The sequence below is a fragment of the Sugiyamaella lignohabitans genome, chromosome B (assembly GCF_001640025.1).
Source record: "Sugiyamaella lignohabitans strain CBS 10342 chromosome B, complete sequence".
Taxonomy (NCBI): domain Eukaryota; kingdom Fungi; phylum Ascomycota; class Dipodascomycetes; order Dipodascales; family Trichomonascaceae; genus Sugiyamaella; species Sugiyamaella lignohabitans.
In genome coordinates, this window is record NC_031674.1 from 4,177,693 (window position 1) to 4,201,136 (window position 23,444).

Genomic DNA, 23,444 nt, shown 5'->3' on the forward strand with positions numbered 1-23,444 from the left:
TTGTTTAGTTCACCTCCTGTGTTTATCAGTGCTGATAATCACCGACTATCACTAGTCCAACGATGATTCTGGCGATTGAGCGGTGAAACACAGAACACCGGCCAATGCATAGCGAGCTGCCGCGGTACTACTAAATCCCGTATCCCCCACTCCCTGTTACCGCGCTTAAGCATGGTGTAACTCAAATGCATCATCAGACTTAACGCACACAATTGGTTGGAACAAGTCCAGGAGCTTCGTGCTGGTCGCGACTTACACTCATGACCTATAGACAAATTGATGGCATACCTATAGATCAGGCTGCTGTATTATTATAGTTATGAATTGCCTCCTAAAAAGCTTCTTGATTTGTCCCAAATGCTAATAATAAGCTCCACCAAACTTGTCCAGTCAGATAACAATAGGCAGAGAGAGATTACTGTAACTTCGTGAAAACCAAGCTTGTGCCTCGTTTCCTCGGGAAACCCAAGTCATCTGGATTTGACTCGAAATCACGCTGATCCATCCTCAAGTTGTTTTTTTTGGACTTGTCCAGGGTCCTGTTTCCCAAGTGGCTAAATAACCCATCTCTAGCAATGCGACCGGCGTGCTTGGTTACAAACTGGTGTTTCTAACTGCTTGCAGTTGGGTCTATGCACCAGCCGATATCTGCAGGTCTCAAAAATATGTCCTGGCCCTCAACTAAACTCTCTTATGGCTAGATTCTCTTGGTTGTGCAGTGCCAATCTGCACATGCATGCGCGGGGGCAGGAGGGGGAAACCGTTCTCCTAAGCGACTTGGCTTGATCAAAAGAAGATCTGTCTGATTGTGTCTCCTGCAAGACGTATATAGACCATTGCCAGCATTTGCAAGCTCTTGAAATAATGTACTTAAGAATCACCACGGACTGTTTTCAAAAGCGACCTTACTAGTCTTTGTTGCAACAAGTCATATTATAATTGTTTTTCTTCTTCCTTGGTAAACGAACGATATTGTGGTTATAACGGAATTAACCCCTAGAGTGAGGACTGTTGTTTACAGCTTGTGTACGAGGTTTGATAATAAGATCTGGCTTTCGTGTAACGTCCAGATCTGAAATTTCTCATGACCACCGCTGAAATGGCTGGTGCAAATAGTATACCAAGGCAGCAGGGGTTTGTGTTTCACGACATAAAGCAAGAAGTGGATCGTAGTAGCATTCCTGGTCATGCCAGTACTGACGACCCACACTACACTCCGCTACCGCCACCCCCCTCAACTCCTCAGTGGAGTGCTGCCAACAATAATAACAGCAAATTGACCACGGGAACCTATTCAAACAATGCTGGAGAAGATTCCTCAAAGAAGCAAGTTTCTCAGAAAAAAAGGCCCTTGGCCTGTGTCAATTGCCGGTACAGTAAGCTTAAATGTCAGTTTTCATCGACTGCTGAACCACGGACATGTGATAGATGCAGATTACAAGGCGTAGTTTGTAAAGTAGAAGGGAGATCTGAGGAACGACAACATTTTGAAGAATTCTCCTCGAGGTTATCAAGAGTTGAGGATTTGTTGGATCGACTGATTGGAAAAATCGAAGCTAGTTATCCTCCTGCGGTTCCTCCTGAACATAGCCTACCGCCTGTACATGCTCAGGAAACAGCAGTGTCTTTGCAGAAAAGGCATAGTAGCTCTGCTAGTCTGGGTAATGGTACCTCGATTCCTCAGTCTCCCGCTTCATCTGTCTCCACCAGCACTTTATCGTCACCAGTTGTGTTGAAGAACAATCCCGTCATATGGCGCAAGAGGGACCGAAAGCCGGGCGGAACGGCTAAAGAACTATTATCTGAACTTAACAACAATACTGGGGGCCCCCCTTCACCTGGGCCCATCGACTACCAAGATGAGGAGCCACCCAGTCTGCCTGCCAAGAGGATAAAGCTGACTCCTGAAGCACCGGGCCGAGACTTGATTGACCGCGGTTTGATCAATGCCTCTGAAGCTGACGAGTGTCTAATGTTCTTCAGTACCAACATCTCTCGCTATCTGCCTGTACTGGTTTTGAACTACGTCGTATACTTTGATTCTTCTGTCAGGCAGAGATCTCCTCTGCTGTTTGCTTCCGTTCTCGCTGTGGCATCCCTCTACCATCCATCTTATCGAAACAGACATAGGGTTTTCCGTAAAGAATTTGAAACTCTGGCTGAGAAAATGGATAGACCACGGATCGACTTACTTGACTCAAATGCAAATAGCCAGCATGATATTCAGCCATTGCTAGACGATATATTGGCTCTTATTATTGCTGGAGCATGGATCGGTGGCGAGCTCGGTTTCCGGGCGAGTCTTGTAGCAAGTGAAATGTTCGGTTATTTGCTCCCGAAAGACCCTCAAAACTATCGATTCGAAGATCAGACCAGATCGATGCTGGGTGCGATTGGGTTGGTAACTTATATAATTGAAAAGCGGCTGCGAATCATTCATGACAGACCCAGCCAACTTCCACCAGACGCATTGAGTAATAGACGTGACCAGTATCTGCCCGTGTTTCTATCAGGTTTGTCGGGAAATTTGAAACCTTTACGGTCCATCGATCCTTCGGAGCTGAAGGCTACGGCCAATGTTGAACTATGCACATTAATGATGATGTACCAACAAGAATTAAGTCATAAGGTAGAAGCTCATGTTATGACGCATTGGAATACTCAGTTGGACAAGTGGTTGTCAGAATGGATGGGTAAACTTACAACTCATTTAAAGCCTTCAACTTGGAAGCCTCTAATGCTTACATTTCATTATGCTAAATTGTTTTTGAATTTACGCATCATTCAAGACACAACTCCTAGCGTCGAAGAGAACACAACATCGGCAGATGGCACATCTGCGACAAACCTTCTCGAAGCAGGTTTCATCCATTTTGTTACTCTTGCAGAAAAAGCTGCTTTGGACGTTCTTAATATGCTTGTTTTTGACGAAGATATCCAAAGGATGGTGCGGGTGGGTCCTGTGTTTTATCCCACCATCTTCGTAACTGCGGGAGCTTTCTTATTGAAGTTATTGTGTATTGGACCAATTATCCGATACCATGTGAATGAAGATATCCTGGTCTCAATGGTAGCTCAGGCGACGGCAAGACTTGAAGAGTCATTGGCATCAGATATCCTTCCCTGTTACGTAACTGTCAGAAATCTTGGTGATGCATTAACGAAAGTAGTCAAGATTCTAGAATCAACGGGCAGATATTCTGCAGATGGAACACTCTCTACAAATTATGACAAGTTGTCAACGGATCAAAAGGATACTAAGGGTCAGAGCTCAGACCGTGGTCACGTTCCTAATGGTTTGAATATTGTCCATGTACCTTTACCCATGGACTCTACTCAACCAGTGCCTCCCACTGGGCATAATATACAGACCAGCGGACCCTTTGAAGGACAGCCCATCCTTGCAAGTGCAAACTACCAATGGTCATTTGTGTCTGCTTATTCACAACCTCTCCAAGTTCAACAATTTCTACCAGTTCCACCTGCTCACCCACCTCCCTTGTCGCAAGGACAGCCTAGACTTGTCCCCGAAGGGATGGAGCCTTTACTACATCCGGAGGAGCCAGTACCACCCTCACCGCCGCAGCCTCTACCTACCAATGGATCTGGACAATGGCCTCTTGGTGGAGAAGGATTCAGAAATGTTTACAACAGCGATCCAAATTTCCTAATGGATGCACATAGTACGAATCTTCTTCAATCACTATTTGAGTCTCAGTTCATGAATGGTTCATAGAAGCCACCTTATTTATTTGCATTATATACTGAAAATACTAATTTTTCTGTATTTATTCAATCCTGGATTCCTCATTGACTTCTGTAAAGAGCTGTATTAAGCATTCGATGGTTTTCCTAATTTAATTGGATTCCTAAATCCTATGTCGACCCGCAACATACTGTATATGATTTAGGAGGACATTACATATCATCTCCATATCCAGAAGAGCGTTGATATCCTCCACCACTAATGTGTTGACTATCATCATCGTCATTCCACCTATCCTCTTTTTGCTGCTGATTCCTGAATTTTGCGTCTACCTCATCGCTAACCTTATCACCGATTTTAGCATTTCTATCCGGATTTGAGTCAAACCCAGCCTCGTAAGAATCACTATTGGATCCAGATTTCTGAAAAGTTAGAGACTGAAACACATCATGGTCACCCCACCACTTACCTTGCCCATAATATCGTAGTCATCAGTGCCAGCACCGGACATGCTTTGAGAGGTATCAAGATCCTCGTCCTGGCTCAAAGCCATATTCTTCAGGTTTCTGGGCATGTTAAATAAATTGGCTCTCTGATGGTATGGTAGTATATGTTCGAAAATTGGCTAAGGATCAGAAATAGTTCGACTTGCTGCCCCTTTTATAGTGCTGGGGAATTGCAATAATCAACTTGCTTGCTGTTTACCTTCAGAAGGTACTTTTCTTTGTTCAAACAAGGAAATGTGTACTAGATATACAGCTATTGCTTTTCGACTAGTTGGGGTTTCCTATTTGGACTCGAGGATAAAATAGTATTAGTGTCTTAGACATATTCGATCAAGGGTTTCCCCATACAAACAAGTCTTTGACCACCCTTTGACCCTGATTCAAATTTAACCTAGGTTAAGATGTGGCATTACATTACTGTTGGTGCAAATCTAAGGATTCTATATAACAAGGAGACTATTGATTGGGACTCTTGTGCTCTAGTTAGAAAAGGACCCCCATTGTTTTATGTGGAATTTGAGATCTAATCTTGATGTTTGCTGCAGGTCCCGACCCTGCATGATGAGCATCTTGCTCAGCAAAAATACGTCACTTAGACGCAATCATTTCCATGTACGTGGTCGTTGAATACAAAATGCGAGAGATGATAAACCAAGATGCAAGCTACCTGTGTTAAGTTACCTAGTTATCTGACCGAGAACGACTGAAAAATCGTTTTTAGGATACCCCGGGCTGTTGCTAGGTCCGCTCATAGTGCGCCGCACCTATTTGATAAGGATAAGCAATGACAACTCTCCTATATGCTGATCACTCTGGGCTCATCAGCACACAATGTCATACCCTATTAATGCCAGGGTCCACAAATACTATTCAAACTTAATAGCAATCGAACATTATAATATCTTTGAGGTCGCTCATGATAAGATTGTTATCTTTCTTGGAGGGTTAGGAGACGGTATTACAACAGTGCCTTACGTGCGCCATCTGGCGGTTGAACTTGATAAACATGGATGGGGTTTAGTGGAAATCCTCACTACTTCTTCTTATACAGGTTGGGGAACTGGATCCTTGGTGAGAGATGCATTGGAGATAACAAAAGCTATTCGTTATTTTAAGAGCAAAACAGGAGGCTCCAAAGCGAAGATTGTGGTGATGGGCCACTCGACCGGTACCCAACAAACCATGTATTATCTTACCCAGCAATACAGCACTGATACAAATGACCTTGAAAAAAGACCGCAAATTGACGGAGCTATATTACAAGCGCCATGTTCGGATCGGGAAGCTTATGAATTACTAAATGGACGGCACGTCTACGAAGAATATTTGAAGTTTGCCAAGGAGTGGGTTCATCGAGGAAATGGTAATGAAGTACTACCCCAAAGGTTTGCAGAAACATTTTTTAACACTTCTGTCAATGCTAACCGATGGGTATCACTTATGGATGTAAGAGGTGGTGATGATTACTTTTCGTCAGATTTGAATGCCAATGACCACCGCACAACATTTGGTAAGGTACGGAGTAAATTATTAGTTGTTTTTTCAGGGAATGATCAGTTTGTGCCTGGAACGGTCGACAAAGATATGCTGGTGAGACAATGGCAATCTGCCACCGTACCAGAATTATGGAGTGCTCACTCAGGCGTTGTCAAGGGTGCAACCCATGAAGTTGGCCAAGAGTCTGAACCTGGGGCCAGGGAAGAGCTCATATCCCGCGTCTGTGCATTTCTGACAAATGAAGTCGACGGACAATAAAGTAGTATCTGAAATCGTTTATTGTTTAGCGTAACCAATTTAACCCATAGTCACATAGAGACAGTACTTCTCGGTAGCACGTGACAAAGTTGGGGTCTGCATAGATGAATGTGAATCTTTCTAAATAGAACACAACCACGATGGCAGAAACAAATAGGAAAAAAGTGTGAGTAATATATATATTGTGAAAACTGTATATAGCCCGAAAAGTGTACTGTACTGACGTACTATTCAGCCTTGTATTTGGGTCCGCCAACGGTCGCGCAGTTGATATCTTGAATCAAATAAACAAAATCAATGGATCTAGAGCTGGGCCATTTGATCTGGCCATCCTTGTTGGGGACGTTTTCACATCTAGAACCATTGATAATGATGTACAGCGTGTTTTGAAGGGTGAAATTGATTCAGACATTCCTGTGTATTTTTCAGAAGCCTCAACAGACTTGCATGAGCTGATAAAGGCGAGAATATCTTCATCAGACTCTAACGAATTGAGTCCTAATATTATGTATCTTGGCCCTGGTGAGAAGATTGCAACAGCAGGCGGACTTTCTATTTCAAGTTATGGAAAAAAATCCTACAGTGACAGTGATGCTGAGGGTCTAGTGGATATCTTATTTGGCTCGGATTGGCCACTTGATATTACTCGATTAACAGAGGGATTCCCTGGATCTACAAGAGTCAACTACGAATCGTACGCTAAGGGTATTGCACAGAAATTAAAACCAAGGTATCACTTTGTATCTAATCCCCGGTACAATGTTTTTTGGGAACGACAACCGTTTTCCTGGGAAGAGGTGGACAACAGTCAGAGCAGGGTTACAAGATTTATAAGTTTAGCTGATTTCCAAACAAAAGATCAAAAATGGTTCTACGCATTCAAAATCGATGTCACTATTGATAGGACCGCCTTAACACCAGCTAATTCCACGACCAACCCATACTCGGTAACCTCTCCACCTAAAAGACCAATGGGGGAGTTTGATAATATTTGGGATGAGAACAACCCAGAACGTCTGAGCATTGATAGAGAGTCTGATAAAACAAGAAGCAAAAAGAAGAGAAAGACAGCACAGATAATGTCTGTCAATCCGGAGAGCTGCTTTTTTTGTTTGTCGAATCCTAAGATTGATAGAGCTTTAATATCCTCCATTGGAGAAGAATTCTATTTGGCGCTTGCCAAGGGACCATTGATATCTGGTCAGACAAAATCCCAGTTAGGATGCCCAGGACATGTATTAATTATCCCTATGTCACATGTTCCTACATACAAATCATTGACATTTGGCGGAGATTCACACAAATTTATTCTCGAAAAAAAGAAATATGAAATTGCATTGAAGCAGATGTACTCCGAACATGGATTATATTATGTTTCTTTTGAAATCAATCGAAAAAACGGTGTACATGTTCATACTCAGGTGATTCCTGTGCCAGAGAACCGAGTTCCTTTAATCGAGTCAACGTTCAAAGAAGAAGGTCGTAAGCTCGGTATTCATCTTAAGAACCGTGAAGTCCATGACGAGGAAGAGGAGTATTTCAAACTCACTCTGCCAGATTCCTCTACTCTTGTTGCATCCATCGGCACTCGGAACAGATTTGATTTGCAATTTGGCAGACGTGTAATGGCCATAATCTTAGGAATTGAGGAACAGAGTGACTGGCGACAGTGTTTCCAGACAGAGAGTGAAGAGCAGACTGATTGTTTCGAGTTCAAAAAAAGATTCAAGACGTTCGATTTTACATTATAGAGAAATATATTAGGCGCATTTTGTCTTCTGGAGGAATATTTATGTATGGAATAGCGAATATCATCTATTAATTGTTATTAACATTCAATGGGTATTAATATTTGATATATATGTATCGATGTTACATGACTTGTATTATAAGAACATACGAGAATGTAGAAAGAAGTTTAACTACAATAACTATTGCCATTCCTCGCTAGTCGAAAATCAAGCTGGTCGTTCTTATCGAACAGGAAGTCTTGAACTACTTCAACACCAGGATCGGTCTGTCTGTAAACATAATGGTATCACAGATATCTTATCTAACGATATGACCCTTGCGTGGCACAGAGTCAGTCAACGTGAATGCCGATCGGAACTTGAATTAGAGCAATATGCAATGATGACAAGTCTTATATTTTGTTATATAACTAAATTTGGTGTAGATTGATGCAAAACGGTCCATATTGAATTTTATTATCGAGGGTTACTCTAACCGTTTATGTGCAGGTGACTAATCAGGAGTCTGCGCCGTGTATTCTGGCCTGAAATTTACCCAAGCAAAACCGATTTTACAGAGCGATAAGCAGACCCCGCCAAGGAATCGACGGGAACAGAGCCGACATTGTAAGTTGGTGCGTGATACGGCACTAATCGAACTCAATTATAAAACCACAGCGACTGCCACTTTTCTTCCGGATTTTTTGAAATATTAAGTTTATCAACATTGAATAGTCTACTCATTCCCCACTGAAATCAGGGAGATTTGTAGTTAGGTAAGGACGTAATTGGAAATATTCTCTTCCTTTATCTCGTTCCTTTACATTGGTCAAATAGTCTAGCGTGACTTTATAATAGACCAGGCTTTTTAAAGTCAATCACACTCAGTCATCTTAAGTGCTTTAATTTTCGATCAGTCACTATATAGGAGTGATCATACTTCGGTGCTGTTATTGGTTGCTGCTGTTAATCTTCAGGCAACTTCAATTTAACGCGCTTGAAAAGTTCATATCTCTGAACTTTTACTCATTGTTTAGTCGTTCGTCAACGTATTAAAACTGTCGGATTTATCTCCAGGGACCTCTTTCTTAGAACCTTTGTCAGATACATCACAACCACAGTTTACTTCGTTAAATCTCGCTGAATTAGAAGACAGTTTTTTGAACCAGTCTCATTCACTAAATCTTTCTTCTGAAAGCCCAGTTTCTTTATTATCAAGAAACGTATTGAATAGTCAGCGAACAGAAATTCTTTCTCCTGCCTATTCACTCAATACCCCAAATCAGAAATGTATTCCGTCGTCAGAAATACAGAAACAATCTCCAGGGAACGCCGCGCTGGATCCCCTCCAGCTGAAGGCGGCGTCTCCTTCCCAGGAGATAATGGGTTTGTTGTCAGATGTTAATCGTGACAATACACCCGCTCTTTTGTGTGATGAATTCCTTATTTTCCCTGATGATAATGATAATACCTTTGTGACTTGCTCAGCTCCAGTTAGTTGTGAAGAGTCCCCGTCATCTTGTTCCCCTGTTACTCTTGTTGCTCCGTCCAGTACATCTACTTTTGTTGCTTCTGAATTCTCAACTCCAGATATGGTTAATCCTGTCGTCAACAGCATTCCTCGTATGTTAGATCAAAATGCGAAGTTGTTGGCGTCAACCATGTTTGATATTGATGAGAAATCTGCTTCTGCGGAGTCTGAATGGTCTCCGTTATTCGATACTTCTGACAAAACCTCTCCTTTGCCCGAATCTCAGTCGGGTTCAAAGCCATGGTCTCCATTATTTAAGCCTGCTGATATTACTTCTCCAGTTCCAAAGATTGAGGTGAGTTTCACTTGTGAGAAACGTAGTGCCATTGTCATGGCTGGCGATGACGACTCTTTTGAGTTGTCTCATAAACGGATGAAGATTAGCAGTTCCTCTGATGTGAAGCCGATCATTGTAAAGAACCCTAGTGACCCTGCCAGTGTTAGAAGGGCTCGTAACACGGAGGCCGCCAGACGCTCTCGTGCCAAGAAAAATGCTCGTATTGACCATTTGGAAGCCATTGTTGCTGAGTTACAATCGAGAAATTCGATGCTTGAAGCTGAAAATAATGTTCTGCGCCGGCTACAGAACCTTCCACCCAGCTCAAATATCTAGCTCGTATAAGTTCTTTTGAATAGATTGATTTTCACCTATAAACATTAATCTTTGGATAAAGCAATGCTTTTCCACGACGCTACGCCTTTAGAAAATCCTGTATGTAGAATACGTGATGGATTGGGTTTTGTCGTACCGTGTATATAATTATCAATCTAATCGATCCGATGTACCTAATCAGGTAAAACTTTATTTACTTTACTATTGGCCAGGCATATTCGCAAAGCGGGTACCCGTGATTTTACTGTACCAGTTAGCTACATGGAATGCCCTTGAATCAGGCGGCAATAGCTCACAGTTAAGTCTAGATCTCACCGCCATCTTCTTTATCCAGATAGCTGCACATTCATGTTAAGGCAATGCCCAGCACTAGCCAAATGTTTAACTTACCTAACAGATAATTGGGTCCAGTGCATATAATGGTATAGAGAAATTATCACTGTATGTCGGATGGATCCGTTAAGTTTCTTAGGTTTCCTATGTAGTAGTTGTGTTGTCATGACATCAGTATAGCAGTAAATTCTGTCTTTGTATCAGGAGCCTTGACCTTACGATATTTTGTGCTTAAAACACATCGCATATCACTTCTATGAAAATGTTTGTTACAAACTCAGATCAATTAGTAATGTTATCAATCTGATTACAGAAGTCACTTTCTTGGTAACTTTGAATGCTGAGTTTTAGGATATCTAGGCACACTTGGTAGGGTGATGACTGTAAAGCCTATAGAGGATTTGTGATCAATAGCATCATGTCTGTCCTGTGTCAGCGGACGAATAAAGTGCTTATATCGATGGTAGCCTAATCTAACACCCAAGATTAGCCTCCCATTCGGAGAGGAATCGTATTTCATAATCATATATGTCTCTCGAAGCAGTAAAGTTAAATTAAAAACACGACCTTGTAACTCAAACCTTAACTAAATCTATTCAGATGGGCTGGTGGGCCTAAGGTATCTGAAACATCTTCGAGCTTGATGTAGCTAGACGGCGTGAACAACCTGTATTTCGTATTAGAAACAACAACTTCTCACTTGGCCAAATAAGTCCAGATCTATATATATATATATATATATATTCACGAGTATCAGTTTAAATAAATGTGGCCAAATCGTCCAATTGCGTATCATGATAATAAGGAGTTCCAAAATTTTTTTTCTGTTTGTTGCAGGGTTGACAGATGCAATCGATGTGTATGGAACTGGTTGCCTCTATGCTATTTCTCTGGAGTATAACTTTGGATGTCAAGGTTATGACATTTATGACTTGGCCCCCTGCTTATGCCCAAATAAAGCTTTTCTTGAAACGGTTGTTGGATGTATAGAAGTATCTGCCAATACCAAGAAGCAGAAAGAAGATGCCTATACTGCACTGGAGGGAACGTGTATCCCTGAAGTATATCCTGCTGACTACAAGTCCCTCATTGCTGATGTTCAAAACCTTTCTCGAAACCTCACCGAATCACAACTAGAAGGCTTACATACGGAAGGATTTATTGTGCCTCCCGAAGTTCTTGCTCCTGCTTTTAGAGCAACTACAACGGCAATAACTCAAGGAAAACACACTGAATACTATGGGTAAGTTATAATCTCGTTTATTATACATTATGCTGAAAAAAACACTAACACAACCCATGCAGGGCTGCTATTATTGGTTATTTTGGGCTCGTAGTTTTGCTACGGACAGTCATAAATTTTGCCTACAAGTTCACCCCTTCAGTTTTGCAAAGACTTGACTCAGGATTTATTAGGTGTATAAGGCGACGCCTATTTTTACCACCTACTGCGACGCATCACCACTCACAACCAAAGTTCATCGGTCCAGTAACGTTTGTTATCCCTACAAGGTTCCAGAGTGTGGTTATCTTAATTTTCGTTATCTTGAATATTGTCCTTCTTTTCATTGATTATCCAATAGTAATGCCAAATGTGCTCTATCCAACTACAAGGGAACAGTATTCGAAATATTTAGGAAGTCGCTCATCTGTATTTATGCTTTCCGAGTTTTGCCTGTTAATACTTTTCGGAGGAAGAAACAATTTTTTGATATGGTTTACTGGATGGACACTTAGTGATTTCAATGTGTTTCATAAATGGATAGCAAGAACAATCCTATTTAATTGTGTAGTGCATGCTGCTGCCGAAACAATCAATACGAAAACAACCATGTTTTATATTTCCTCTTGGCAGGATGGATGGATGGTCTGGGGAGTCGCAGCTGGAATTTTGATGTTTTTTGCATCGCTTCAAGCTGTGCATTTTTTTCGATCCCGTGGTTATGAGACGTTTTTGTTCATTCACATAATTTTGGCGGCCGTCATAGTACCTGCCATATATTTTCATGTCAAGGTTCAAATTAAAGGCATCCAGTACGTATACGCTATGATGGCAATTTGGGCATTTGATTATTTGGCAAGATTTCTTAGAATTATAGTTTCCGGCATCACGTCTAAAGCTGATGTGAGAGTCGTTTCGGGGGATATCTTGGAATTTAAAATTGCTTACTCTAGGTGGTGGAAATATTATCCTGGGTCATATGCGTTCATTCATATACTGCTGCCTCTTCAAAATTCCTGGCAATCTCACCCATTTTCTTTGGTTTCGTCACCGTTAAAAGAGGATGAAGGTAAAGTTATAATTTTTGCGAGAATCAAAGAGGGCATAACCAAATCAATGAGCGAATACATTCTGCGCCAGCCTTCAAATATGCTCCGTACCATACCAGTATTGCTGGATGGACCATACGGAGACCGCCATCATTTGCACCATTACAATACGTTAATTCTGGTTGCCGGTGGAATTGGAATTACTGGGGTCTACCCCTATGCTGCTGAGTTAGTGAAATCGCCGGAACGAAAACAGAATATCCTCTTCATCTGGACTACTTCAGATGATAGTTTCTCTCAATGGTTTGGCGACTATATAGCACACCTGACGTCGGACGAAAGGATTCAGCAGCATATCTACCTTACCTCCGAAAGACATGAACATGAAGAACAGGATGTCCCAACACAGTTCTTTTCGATAGAAAAAGGGGAACGTCCTGGAAAAACTACTCCAAGTACTCCTGAGATTGAATATCAACTAGGACCCACTTCTTTCGGCCCAGCGAATGGGTTGTCAAGGAAATCCTCAGTAATTTCAGCCAGTCTGAGTCTAGTGGAGCATAGAGGCAACACATGGGTTCATGAGCGAGCTACAAGAAACCACAGCCGCCCCGATCTAAAGGACTTGGTTGCTAACGAAATATCCAAAGCTCGAGGTTCCCTCGCTTTCGTGGTTTGTGGACCGGGCCCCCTAAATGACGTTATGAGATGCTCAGTTGCTGACAATATTCAATCTGCTAATGCACGTATCGACTATTATGAAGAAGCATTTTGCTGGTAGATTCTCGTTTAACGCCCAAAAAACTCTATAAATTTAGTATATGCAAATATATGATCAGTTCAGTAGCTTAATTCATCTCTGAATCTTCCAATGTCATGCCTTCCAAATCATCCAATAGTTCGTCAACATTAATTGTGGGTCCTTCATCAGCTCCCTCATCATCACTATTATCAGAATTGCTAATTCTATCAGTACCGTCAGCATCGCCCATGTTAACATCCCGCACCTTTGTTTGGGCCTGCTGTTGTGAATTCGGCTTTTTATACAAGTTAACTGTAGAACGCAGTTCTTCATCTTCTTCGAGCTCTTGCAAGAACATCTCATAATCCCTTTCCACACGTTCAAATTCGGCTTGAGCGATTCTTGAACCATCTTCCTGCTCATTGTACTCCTTTGCCATACGACGGAGCTTCCAGTTCCTCTTTGACGACTTTGTTCTCTTAGGATAGAATTTTTTAACCAGCACAACATCTGGTGTTTCAGATCTCCTACTGAGTTCGTCCCAATGGGCATTGTTGAAGTTAGCATTGACCAAATAGTAACCTAAAGCATGATCACCAGGGTGTAATAGGCCACCCAGATGAGTTCGGATAGTAAATGTTTGCGTATTTTGACCCAAATCAACAGTCCTAGCGACAACAACGTCGGCCAACGCATATTTGCCGCGAGTAGGACCAAGAGGTTCGATATCCAGTACAATAAACTCGATTAACTGTGAACCTTCAGATAAGCTAAGGAACGGCTCCCGCCAATACACAGCAGAACTAATATCAGCTTTTTGAAGAGTATTTGGATCAAGGAACTGCACTGAATTTGTAACTCTAGAACAAATGACCACTTGGGATATGTTTCCCATAGACTGAGCAATCTTTCGTGGAATGATGACAAGGTCATCCCTACAAATTGGTACCAACTCAACCGAAAAAGTGAACTTATAAGAACTTTTACCTGTATGGGTGTCTTGGGAAATAAGTTCCTCCGATCTCTTATATTTCATCGGGCTCACTGCACTTAGAAAGTCTAACATCTTCACAGCATGATTTTTGTGTTGATAATAAAAATCGATGCCATCTCGTGATTCTTTTATGGATACTGTATCCATATGTGCATTGTGCTTTAAAATTAGCTGTTCCAAATAGAAGAACGTACGTTTATGTGTAACTTTCTGGCGAATTTGAACTGCAGCCCTCCATGTATTGACAGTGAACTGCTTAGCACAGTCGGGACATTGTGTTGCGATGACAACATACTCAACTTCTAAACTTTGCTGAATGATAACATTCGCCATAGCTTCACCTTGAACAGTGAGTTTCACTTTGATACGTCTAGAGTGGGGTTCAGTCCAAATGAATCTCGCATCCACCAGACGGGTTTTTTGAAGACCTTTCAGACGACGTAGTAGTAATGCTAATAGTTCTCTTGACTCGAGCTGAGCAGCCACCCATTGACTAGGTGGTTGCAAGAATCGTTCGCAATTTCTACAAAAGTTGACATTTGCTTCTCTTGGAATTTCTTGAGTAATGTCACAAGTTAGTCTAATACAGTCATAGCACATAACAAGTCCCTTAGTACCATCCATAGGTTGGCCACAGTTACAACATAGTACAGTGGCTGGGGTGTGAATGAAGAGTTGGTTTTCTTGACCCTGATTAGGGTCAACTGGATTTTGAAAACCAAAACTCATGATTGTATGAGAACAGGATATCAGTTAGAACGCGGGTTGTAATAGTAGGACCTCAGTTTGAAATCTGATCTGAACTAAAAAAAATATAATTATTTTGGAGACTCCTTACCCAGATAGGGGAAAGGTTTTCAATCAAGAATAGTCACGTGAGTATTTTAATCCTTACCGCAGAGACAGCCTTATGCTGAGCAAAAGCTTCAGTTTATTGAATATCCCAACCCATGGGCCATTATGATGTGTGTGTCAACCATCAAAACAGTTTTCTCCACCAAGTAGCTCGAAAGCTTCTACATACTACCATACAGAACGTAACACCTAGAAGAGATCAAAATACAAGTATCTGGCAAACATTGAAGAGCGTATCGTTAGTATACAAACGACAAATATTAGTGGCCTTCGATTGCTAGAGTGGGGTTCATTTATTGAAAGCTTAAGCAACGAGATAGGTAAGTTTGTGAGATTAGTGCTGCCATGGTTGACATTATGTGCTAGTTGGACGTGGCGAAAGCCTAACTGAAAGACAGTCAGTACTTGATCTGAGGGGACTCCTTAGGTCAGGAAATGTGAAATTGGAAATTAACTTGCTTAGTATTTTTGCCGGCGTTGCGTGAAGAATTTTGGATTTCATTGCAGCTGCTAGAAGCTTGTTGATTGGTTGCTCTCTTCAGATTGAGAAACGTCAACGAAGTTTTTAAACTTTATATCGTTGTTCATAATCGATTATCGTCGATTGGTTTACAACAAATAGCACACTGAAAAAAGTAAGAGAATAGTTACGATGACAGTGTATCAATTGGATCGACTAACATTTAGATTGAATTCTTTTAGCATATCACCAATAACTTCATCAATCGCGAAGAAGCCTACGGGCAAAGAGTGGTTGGTTCAGAGTAAGGAGGAACGTGAAGTAGAAGGACAAGAAATTACTTTAGCTCAAATTTCAATTTTTGTAGCGCAACTGAGCACCTGTGGTCCAGATCGTTGCATTGAAATTTCACAGCAAATAAAGCAACTTTGCGAAAAAGATTTTGCTCTTTATGGAAAGATCCTTTACAATCTTCTATCCAAGCATAAGAATACTATTTTCACAAGGAGGGTCCCTGAAACGGACGACGCGAAAGCTGAGATAGACTTAGTGGCTAGGATTGTTAGATATTTACTACACGATCCATTGTTGGCAGATAGATTCACTAAGAACAATAGTTTCGAGTCAGTTCTCTTAGCCCCCCACGAGCTCAGTTTAGCACAATTCAGTGCATATTTTAATTTGGACGGTTTTGAAAGAACTGTTCTGAGCATTGAGATTGACAAGTTTGGTAACAAAGAGTTTGGTTCACAGGGTGAGTAAGAATTGAAACTTGCTTCATATTGATGCTTCAAAGAGATGATAGATTACTAACTAGGTTATTAGCCTCGCACCAAATTGACTTATATTTCGACACTTTTCTTACCCTGGTTCAGGATTGTCAATATAACCCCGATCTGTCCCAGAAAAGTTTTCGAATTATAGCCGAAAAATTCCAGTCTTATCCCGTAAAGCAAGAAATTGTGAATACAGCAATTAGACAGCGATTCGTTATAACTCAAATTACAATGGACTCATCTTTGGTGGACATTGTTCAACCGAGCATCAGAGATGGCCACCTGGACAGGGCCAAGCTCAAATCCTTGATTGAATCAAAGAAAGTAAGCACTACTAGTCAGTCTATTTCAGGATTATTAGCCGCAGTGGCAGGTCACAATGAATGGCCAGGTCTAGAAATTGGCCAAGCAATTGCAGATGCCGATACTGGAGCCGTAGAATCGTTGGACTGGGAAGCAGTGTTTGCATTATTAGAGCAGCCGCCCTCTGCCCCACCATCATCATCACAAAAAAATTTAGAACTGAGAATTTCCAGCCCTGTGTCGTTGACTAATGTTGTTGCGGCAATCGGTGGTTTATCCGGACCCTTCACAAAAAACAACGAGGAAAATAAAGCAGTAGCAACATTTTTCGGAAGGAAGTGGTCCATTTTGCAAAACCAAGTGGATATCTTGGTACATGCAAGTGATCAACAAAAGCATCTCAATTTGTCAGTATATGGCTTGAGGAAGGTCATTGAGGCCAGTGATTTTGCTCAGTCGCCGCCTCATGTCCAGTCAATTGCGAACAATTTGGAGAGTCATCCATTGAATTATAGGCATCTTATTGTTCTGTCTTTAGATGCGATTTGCAGGGAGGAAGATCCTGCTGTTGCCTCAGCTAGGTCATTTCTTGACAGGTTTGCCAAGGCTATTCCTGAAATTTTTTTCTTAGGTGGTATTACTATTCCGAAGCCGTGGCATCCGTTATTAGATCGTGTTATTGGAAATTTCTTTGAACTTTTTTTCGCTGGCCACGCCTCCCGTCAACTTGTGTTTGTCCAGCTTGCAAAGGTTGACAAGAACTTTTTCTTTGATTCATTAGTTGAAATATTCGAGCGCGACTCAGGCATGATCAATCATATTCTTTCTTTAGCACAGGATGCAGAAATTTTAGAGGAGTTGCTTTATTTGAACCACTATAATTTTGGTTTAGAGCTAGCTACCCAGGCAGACAAACAAAATCTTGTTCTATTTGATACATTTTTGAAGAAGTCTCTAGAAAAAATACGTGCAATAGGATCTAATTCCTCTGACCCACCTGAGTATCCATTTGTAATTTCTCTATTAGACTTTCTGGAAGCTAAGGCTACTGTTGAATATACTCAGCCTCAAGTAGCAGGGAGTCCACCTACAGGTCTCAATTTGAGATCAGTGGCTGCTGCCTTAAACTTTGTTTCAAGCGTAGAGATTCCTGCAGACAGAATAGAGAAATTGAAGGCTATTCAAATCCAATGCCTGCAGTCATATCCCAAGCTTATTAATTTTGGCCAGGGTCACGATGACGCTATTCTGGCACATGGTGATATTAATTCATTCCCACCGGAAGTTGAAAGAGAAATGAAGCTCTATTATCAAAAAATGTATGAACAAAAGATCGAGATTCGTGATATTATTACCATGCTTCAAAGACTGAAGAAGTCAGACGACCCATTGGACCAAGATGTTTTTGCTTGCATGGTCCATTCATTATTTGATGAATATCGTTTTTTCCCGGAATATCCGTTGAGCGCTTTGGCTACCACTGCAGTTTTATTTGGCTCACTTGTATACTTTCAACTAATTGAGGGCCTTCCCTTGTCTATTGCATTGAGATTTATTTTGGAATCTCTCAAGCAGCCTACGGACTCCAACATGTTTAGGTTTGGATTACAAGCGTTGTTTGAGTTTAGACAAAGACTACATGAATTTCCCAAATATTGCACGATTTTACTTGATATCCCTGGTTTAGTTTCTCAGCAGCAATTTTATCAGCAGATCAAAGATATAGTTGATAGGGGTCAGAATGCAGAGGTCGCTAGCCAGAATCATCAATTAGAAGAAACTGAGCTTGGACCTGGTGACTTTAGATCTGTGAGTGCAGTAGTTCCCATTGACAACTCGCACCAAGAAGAACCCTCTGAGGGAGTAAGCGATAAAGTACTCTTCATTGTGAATAATATTGCTCAGAACAATGTGGCTTCCAAATCAAACGAACTCGCTAGTCTCTTGGAACGCCGGTATTATGCTTGGTTTGCGTCTTACATAGTCGGACAGCGATCGAAGCAAGAGCCTAATTACCATGCCTTATACATAGATATGCTGCGTCATATCGGCAACAGGGAGTTAGAGTTGCACTGTCTGAAGATAACATACTTTCATATCACCCAGCTACTCAATTCTCCCGATACTATTTCATCATCGGACAAGCGTACTCAACTCAAAAACCTTGGTCACTGGTTGGGTAGTATGACGTTAGCCCGGGATCGTCCTATTCTCCATAAAAATGTTGCGTTCAAGAAGCTTTTGATTGAAGGATATGATTTGGGAAAACTAGCTGTTGTCTTGCCATTCGTATGCAAAACATTGGAGCGAGCTTCTTCTTCGACGGTATTTCTACCTCCAAATCCTTGGCTAATGGGGCTAATGCACGTTCTTTCGGAGCTCTATCAATATGCTGAATTAAAGCTGAACTTGAAGTTTGAGATTGAAGTTCTCTGCAATCAACTGGATCTGGACATTAATACTGTTGTTGCTTCCACCATCGTTCGCAACAGGCCTAGCGAGACCGAACTCCATGATGCTCAAAGTGCGAACTTGGCTCAAGAATTGGACAGCTTACGAATTCAGGGAAATGAGCATTTGGGTCCTGTTACTGGGGTTGCTAACTTACCAAGACCGAATCTCAATCTCCCGAATAATGGAAATACTAGTAATATGGAGAACGAACTCTCTGTTTATTCTTCTATTATTAATCAGCTTGCGCTTGTTGGTAACACAGGATTCGTTACTCATCCAACATTGAAACAGATATTTTCGCTTGCGATTGACAAGTCTATTAGGGAAGTTCTTCCACACGTTGTCGAAAGGTCGTCCACGATTGCTTCTTTGGCGGCCCGTGAGTTGATCACGAAAGATTTTGCTTTAGAAGAAGATGAGCAAAAGCTTCGTATTGCCGCGAAGAACGTTGTTCGCGTTTTAGCTGGGAGCATATCTTTGGTTACCTGTAAGGAACCTGTTCGTGAAACACTTGTAACAAATCTCCGCAGCATGATGGTCTCCAATGGTTATGCTGATTACACTGTTTTGTTAGAACAGGTTGTTTTGGCAGTAAATGACAATGTCGACATAATCTGTTCTATTGTTGAGGATGCTGCTGTGGAGAAATCGTATGCTCAGATTGAAGAGGTATTGGGTCAGGCCTATTTCAGTCGAAAACGCCATCGTGAGTCACATACCAATCAACCTTTTGTTGACCCTCAACTTAATTCAAGATATCCATTACAGTTGCCTGATCCCTTCCGCCTTAAACCTGGTGGGCTCCTTCCCCAACAGTTCGCTATATATGAAAACTTTGGAAAATACAGACCTGCTGTTGAGTATGGTGTTGATACACGGCAAGCCCCTGACACAAGACAGTCAATACAGGTTCAAAACCAAAGTCAACAAACTCAAGTTTTGCTTGACGAGTCTCCATATCCTGGAAATGCCTCTTTAAAGGGACAGGCTGTTATGGCCCCCAATGGAACTTCACCAGCTTTGTTTGACCAATTGATTATGCAAATTCAGAATGCAATTGATTCTTTAGAAAAGCTTATCAAGGAATCCAGTGAAGTTTCAATCACTCAATTGACACCTGATCATAGAATTTCAGTTCTGATATCCCAAATCCTCACAGTCACCAGTCGCAGCTCGTTTAGAGATGATATTATTTTGAAAACATCTCAAATGACTGTCAGTACGTTATTTATGTTAACAGATTCCCAATTGGGAAGAGAGGTTTTATGCTTCTTACTTGACAAGCTTTGTCAAATGTCATCAGCTACTGCGAAGGAAGTTGTTCTCTGGCTTATTTATTCAGATGACGAAAGAAAGTATAACGTTGCTGTGATGGTTACGTTAATCAAGGCTAAGCTTATCACTGTAAGTGAAATCGATGCGAATCTCGCCAAACAAGTCTTGGCGAAAATCCCATCGGCTATATCTTTTGCCGCTGGCTTGATCAAAGAAGTTGTACTATCTAATGATCCAATATGCTTGAGAACCGATTTTACTGGAAGTCTGGAAGCATTAGAGGTACTAGCGAAGGAAGAACCACCAAACAGTATTGCCGTGGATTTGTTGAACTGTTTAGAGGAAGCAAAGCCTAAAAGCATCTTGAAAGAACAACAGCCAGCCGAAGTCTCAGAAAAATCTGACGAGGATAATGGCAAAGATGAAGCAAATAAGGGTGCTAGCGCTATATCGCTCAAGGAGCAGATGGGATACATTTTTGCTGAATGGTCGAGATTGGCCCAACACCCCAGTAGCACTGAGAGATCTCTTCATATTTTTGTCTACGAGCTATCGAAACAGGGAATTTTGAACGATAGCGAGTTGCTGTACACATTGATTAGATCTGCTGTTGAAATTTCTGTTGATAGCTATAAAAAGTCTACTGGTTCTGAAGCGTTTTTGGCCGTGGACTCTCTAGCAAAACTTTTCGTGACAATTATAGAGACGAGTAAGAAGATGGAGATGAGTCGTAGAGTAGAATATGCTAAGATTATCACATCAGTTATTCTTCTCAATCTTGCTGCTGATCATGAAACTGAATTGGAAAATTTTAATGGGAGACCATATTTCAGATTATTTTCGACCCTACTTTATGAACTAACTGAACTAAAAGAGGATTCGGAGGAGTTTAAGCATGAAGTCCACCTGCTGATTGCGGATGCACTTAATAGCTTACAGCCATTAGCATTTCCAGGATTCAGCTTTGCATGGATGACTCTCATATCACACCGATTCTTTTTGCCAAAGTTGATGGAGATTCCTGGTAAAAAAGGGTGGGCGTACCTTGCAAATCTTTTAGGAGCTCTTGTTAAATTTGAAGGCTGTTATATTGAGGGAAAAGATTTTCCAGAGCCTATTGCTGTCATGTACAAGGGCACACTTAGAATATTCCTGGTTCTTCTTCATGATCACCCGGAATTCTTGATTGAAAACCACTACAGCTTGTGTAACAGTATTCCCCTGAACTTTGTGCAGTTGAGGAATTTGGTACTCTCTGCATTTCCAGAAAATATTCAGCTACCAGATCCTCTAACTCAAGGGTTAAAGGTTGATAAGCTACCAGAGATAAAGGAGTCCCCTATACTTGCCATTGACCCAGAATTAGATTTACAGAAGTTTGGTCTCAAAAAGCTTATTGGTGCTTATTTAAAAAACCCATCTCAAGCATTAGCAAAGGCCCTTGCAGGAGGCTTCAAGACTAAGGCGAGCCATGAGGTTGGACTAGGGTTCAATTCAGTTTCTACGAACTACCCTGCTTTGAATGCCTTGGTTTTATATCTAGGAGTTCAAGCTGTTCGGAGCAACCAAGAAACAGCTGGCTCGGGAAAGATTAAGGCCAAAAATGATAAAAGTGACAAGCTTATTGGCGGCGACGATGACACAGCACACTTCAATCGTGACTCAGCGCATTTGCAACTACTAGCACAACTAATGAAAGAATTGGACACAGAGGGAAGGTATTTCTTATGCGAGGCCATTGCTAATCAATTGAGATACCCAAATGCCCATACTCATTTTTTCAGTTGTGTTATTCTCTCCTTATTTGGAAATTATGGAACCCAGGCTCTGGGAGATGATAAACAGACTGTCCAACATTTGATTACGCGTGTCCTTCTTGAGCGTATTATTTGCAATCGACCCCACCCTTGGGGCTTGATGATCACATTCACTGAATTATTGAAAAATTCAAACTATAAATTCTGGGATCTTCCGTTTACCAGAATTACCCCAGAGGTAAGTATTAATGAGAAAGAGGCGAACTCAAGGAAAGGTCTGAAGAACTGCACTAACATGCTGATACAGATTGAACGGATGTTTGCATCGCTGTATAGCCATATTAGCAATTCCAACTCGAACAACAGCCCAAATACTACTGGTGTCCCAATAGTATCGGAAACTATAGTTGAGGGCTAAGGTCCGTTCGCGATATGGAAGTTGATGTTTTTTTTGTTTTGTTTACGATGGAATGATATGATGCCCAATGGTCATAGGTTTGAAACTTTATGAACCTTAAGAAAACTAACTATATCTTTGTCTTTGAAATGATTTAACAAAAATGAGATATGTGTACTACTATTTTATTATATATATATATATATAGATTTATGACTTGAATTGAATTTTTATTGCTAACTTGATTTTATGATGTGAACTTCTATTGTGTTTTAAATGAGATTTCAAGAAAATCAGTTCGGCATCCTATTTCCAGTACGCTCATTGGCCCTATGTAGGGCTTATCATCAAATTTAGTGTTAGAGATAAGGCTATAGCTGCGTCTGCTTGTGTGCTCTCCTCGTTAAGATATAGATCTGCGCCTATCATCTGGGATATTTCGACATTCAGCCTGACATCTTAATATACGTGCAATATTATTTATTTTGTTTTCTTTATGAGAGCATTGCCCTGGGTGCAGGGTAACAAACGCTTTCCAAGTTTCCGTGTCTTGGGGTGTATTGTTCTCGGGACTGATTGAGTATCGAAAGTGTATCTGAATAGAATTCGTTAAAAGCATAGTTTGCCTTGTGCTTATTTGCAATAAATTTGCTTTTTCAGTCATCGGTCAAAGTACATGCATGTTCGTCTGCATTTTGGCAGACTTTAATCGTTCGACGTGCCTACAAACTCGTCTTTTTATATAGAGTTTGACCCGAGGAAATACAGCATAAGAGAAGCTTCCTGTTTCATTCATAGTAATATTCCAAAGGTAGCTTTCTATCAATTGAATCACTTTACTTTCTCTCAAGACGTTGCCATTAGCCGTTCGAGATAAATATGGCAGACTCAAACAGTGAAGATTTGTTAGGACCCAGATCAAACAGACCTGGTGGCCCTGATGATGAAGAAATGGGCATTTCAAAGCCAAGAGCCCAGTCAATTGC

At 41.2% G+C, this 23,444-nt stretch overlaps 7 protein-coding genes across 7 annotated transcripts; 6 read left to right on the forward strand and 1 right to left on the reverse strand.

Moving 5' to 3' along the window:
- Positions 1–1,099: 1,099 nt before the first annotated feature.
- Positions 1,100–3,736, forward strand: AWJ20_3423 (uncharacterized protein; the record flags this gene model as incomplete). Its single annotated transcript, XM_018880437.1, has 1 exon — positions 1,100–3,736. One exon carries the CDS (start codon positions 1,100–1,102, stop codon positions 3,734–3,736), a length of 2,637 nt encoding a protein of 878 aa, XP_018738256.1.
- Positions 3,737–5,043: 1,307 nt separating this feature from the next.
- AWJ20_3424 (uncharacterized protein) lies at positions 5,044–5,967 on the forward strand (the record flags this gene model as incomplete). Its single annotated transcript, XM_018880438.1, has 1 exon — positions 5,044–5,967. The coding sequence occupies one exon, from the start codon at positions 5,044–5,046 to the stop codon at positions 5,965–5,967; it is 924 nt and encodes a 307-aa protein (XP_018738257.1).
- A 506-nt stretch (positions 5,968–6,473) lies between these two features.
- DRN1 (Drn1p) lies at positions 6,474–7,718 on the forward strand (the record flags this gene model as incomplete). The annotated part of the gene is made up of 1 exon (XM_018880439.1): positions 6,474–7,718. The coding sequence occupies one exon, from the start codon at positions 6,474–6,476 to the stop codon at positions 7,716–7,718; it is 1,245 nt and encodes a 414-aa protein (XP_018738258.1).
- Positions 7,719–9,079: 1,361 nt separating this feature from the next.
- Positions 9,080–9,841, forward strand: GCN4 (amino acid starvation-responsive transcription factor GCN4; the record flags this gene model as incomplete). The annotated part of the gene is made up of 1 exon (XM_018880440.1): positions 9,080–9,841. The coding sequence occupies one exon, from the start codon at positions 9,080–9,082 to the stop codon at positions 9,839–9,841; it is 762 nt and encodes a 253-aa protein (XP_018738259.1).
- Positions 9,842–12,005: 2,164 nt separating this feature from the next.
- Positions 12,006–13,226, forward strand: FRE2 (Fre2p; the record flags this gene model as incomplete). The annotated part of the gene is made up of 1 exon (XM_018880441.1): positions 12,006–13,226. One exon carries the CDS (start codon positions 12,006–12,008, stop codon positions 13,224–13,226), a length of 1,221 nt encoding a protein of 406 aa, XP_018738260.1.
- A 67-nt stretch (positions 13,227–13,293) lies between these two features.
- Positions 13,294–14,910, reverse strand: NMD3 (ribosome-binding protein NMD3; the record flags this gene model as incomplete). Its single annotated transcript, XM_018880442.1, has 1 exon — positions 13,294–14,910. The coding sequence occupies one exon, from the start codon at positions 14,908–14,910 to the stop codon at positions 13,294–13,296; it is 1,617 nt and encodes a 538-aa protein (XP_018738261.1).
- Positions 14,911–16,503: 1,593 nt separating this feature from the next.
- On the forward strand, positions 16,504–22,479 carry CDC39 (CCR4-NOT core subunit CDC39; the record flags this gene model as incomplete). The annotated part of the gene is made up of 1 exon (XM_018880443.1): positions 16,504–22,479. The coding sequence occupies one exon, from the start codon at positions 16,504–16,506 to the stop codon at positions 22,477–22,479; it is 5,976 nt and encodes a 1,991-aa protein (XP_018738262.1).
- Positions 22,480–23,444: the final 965 nt, after the last annotated feature.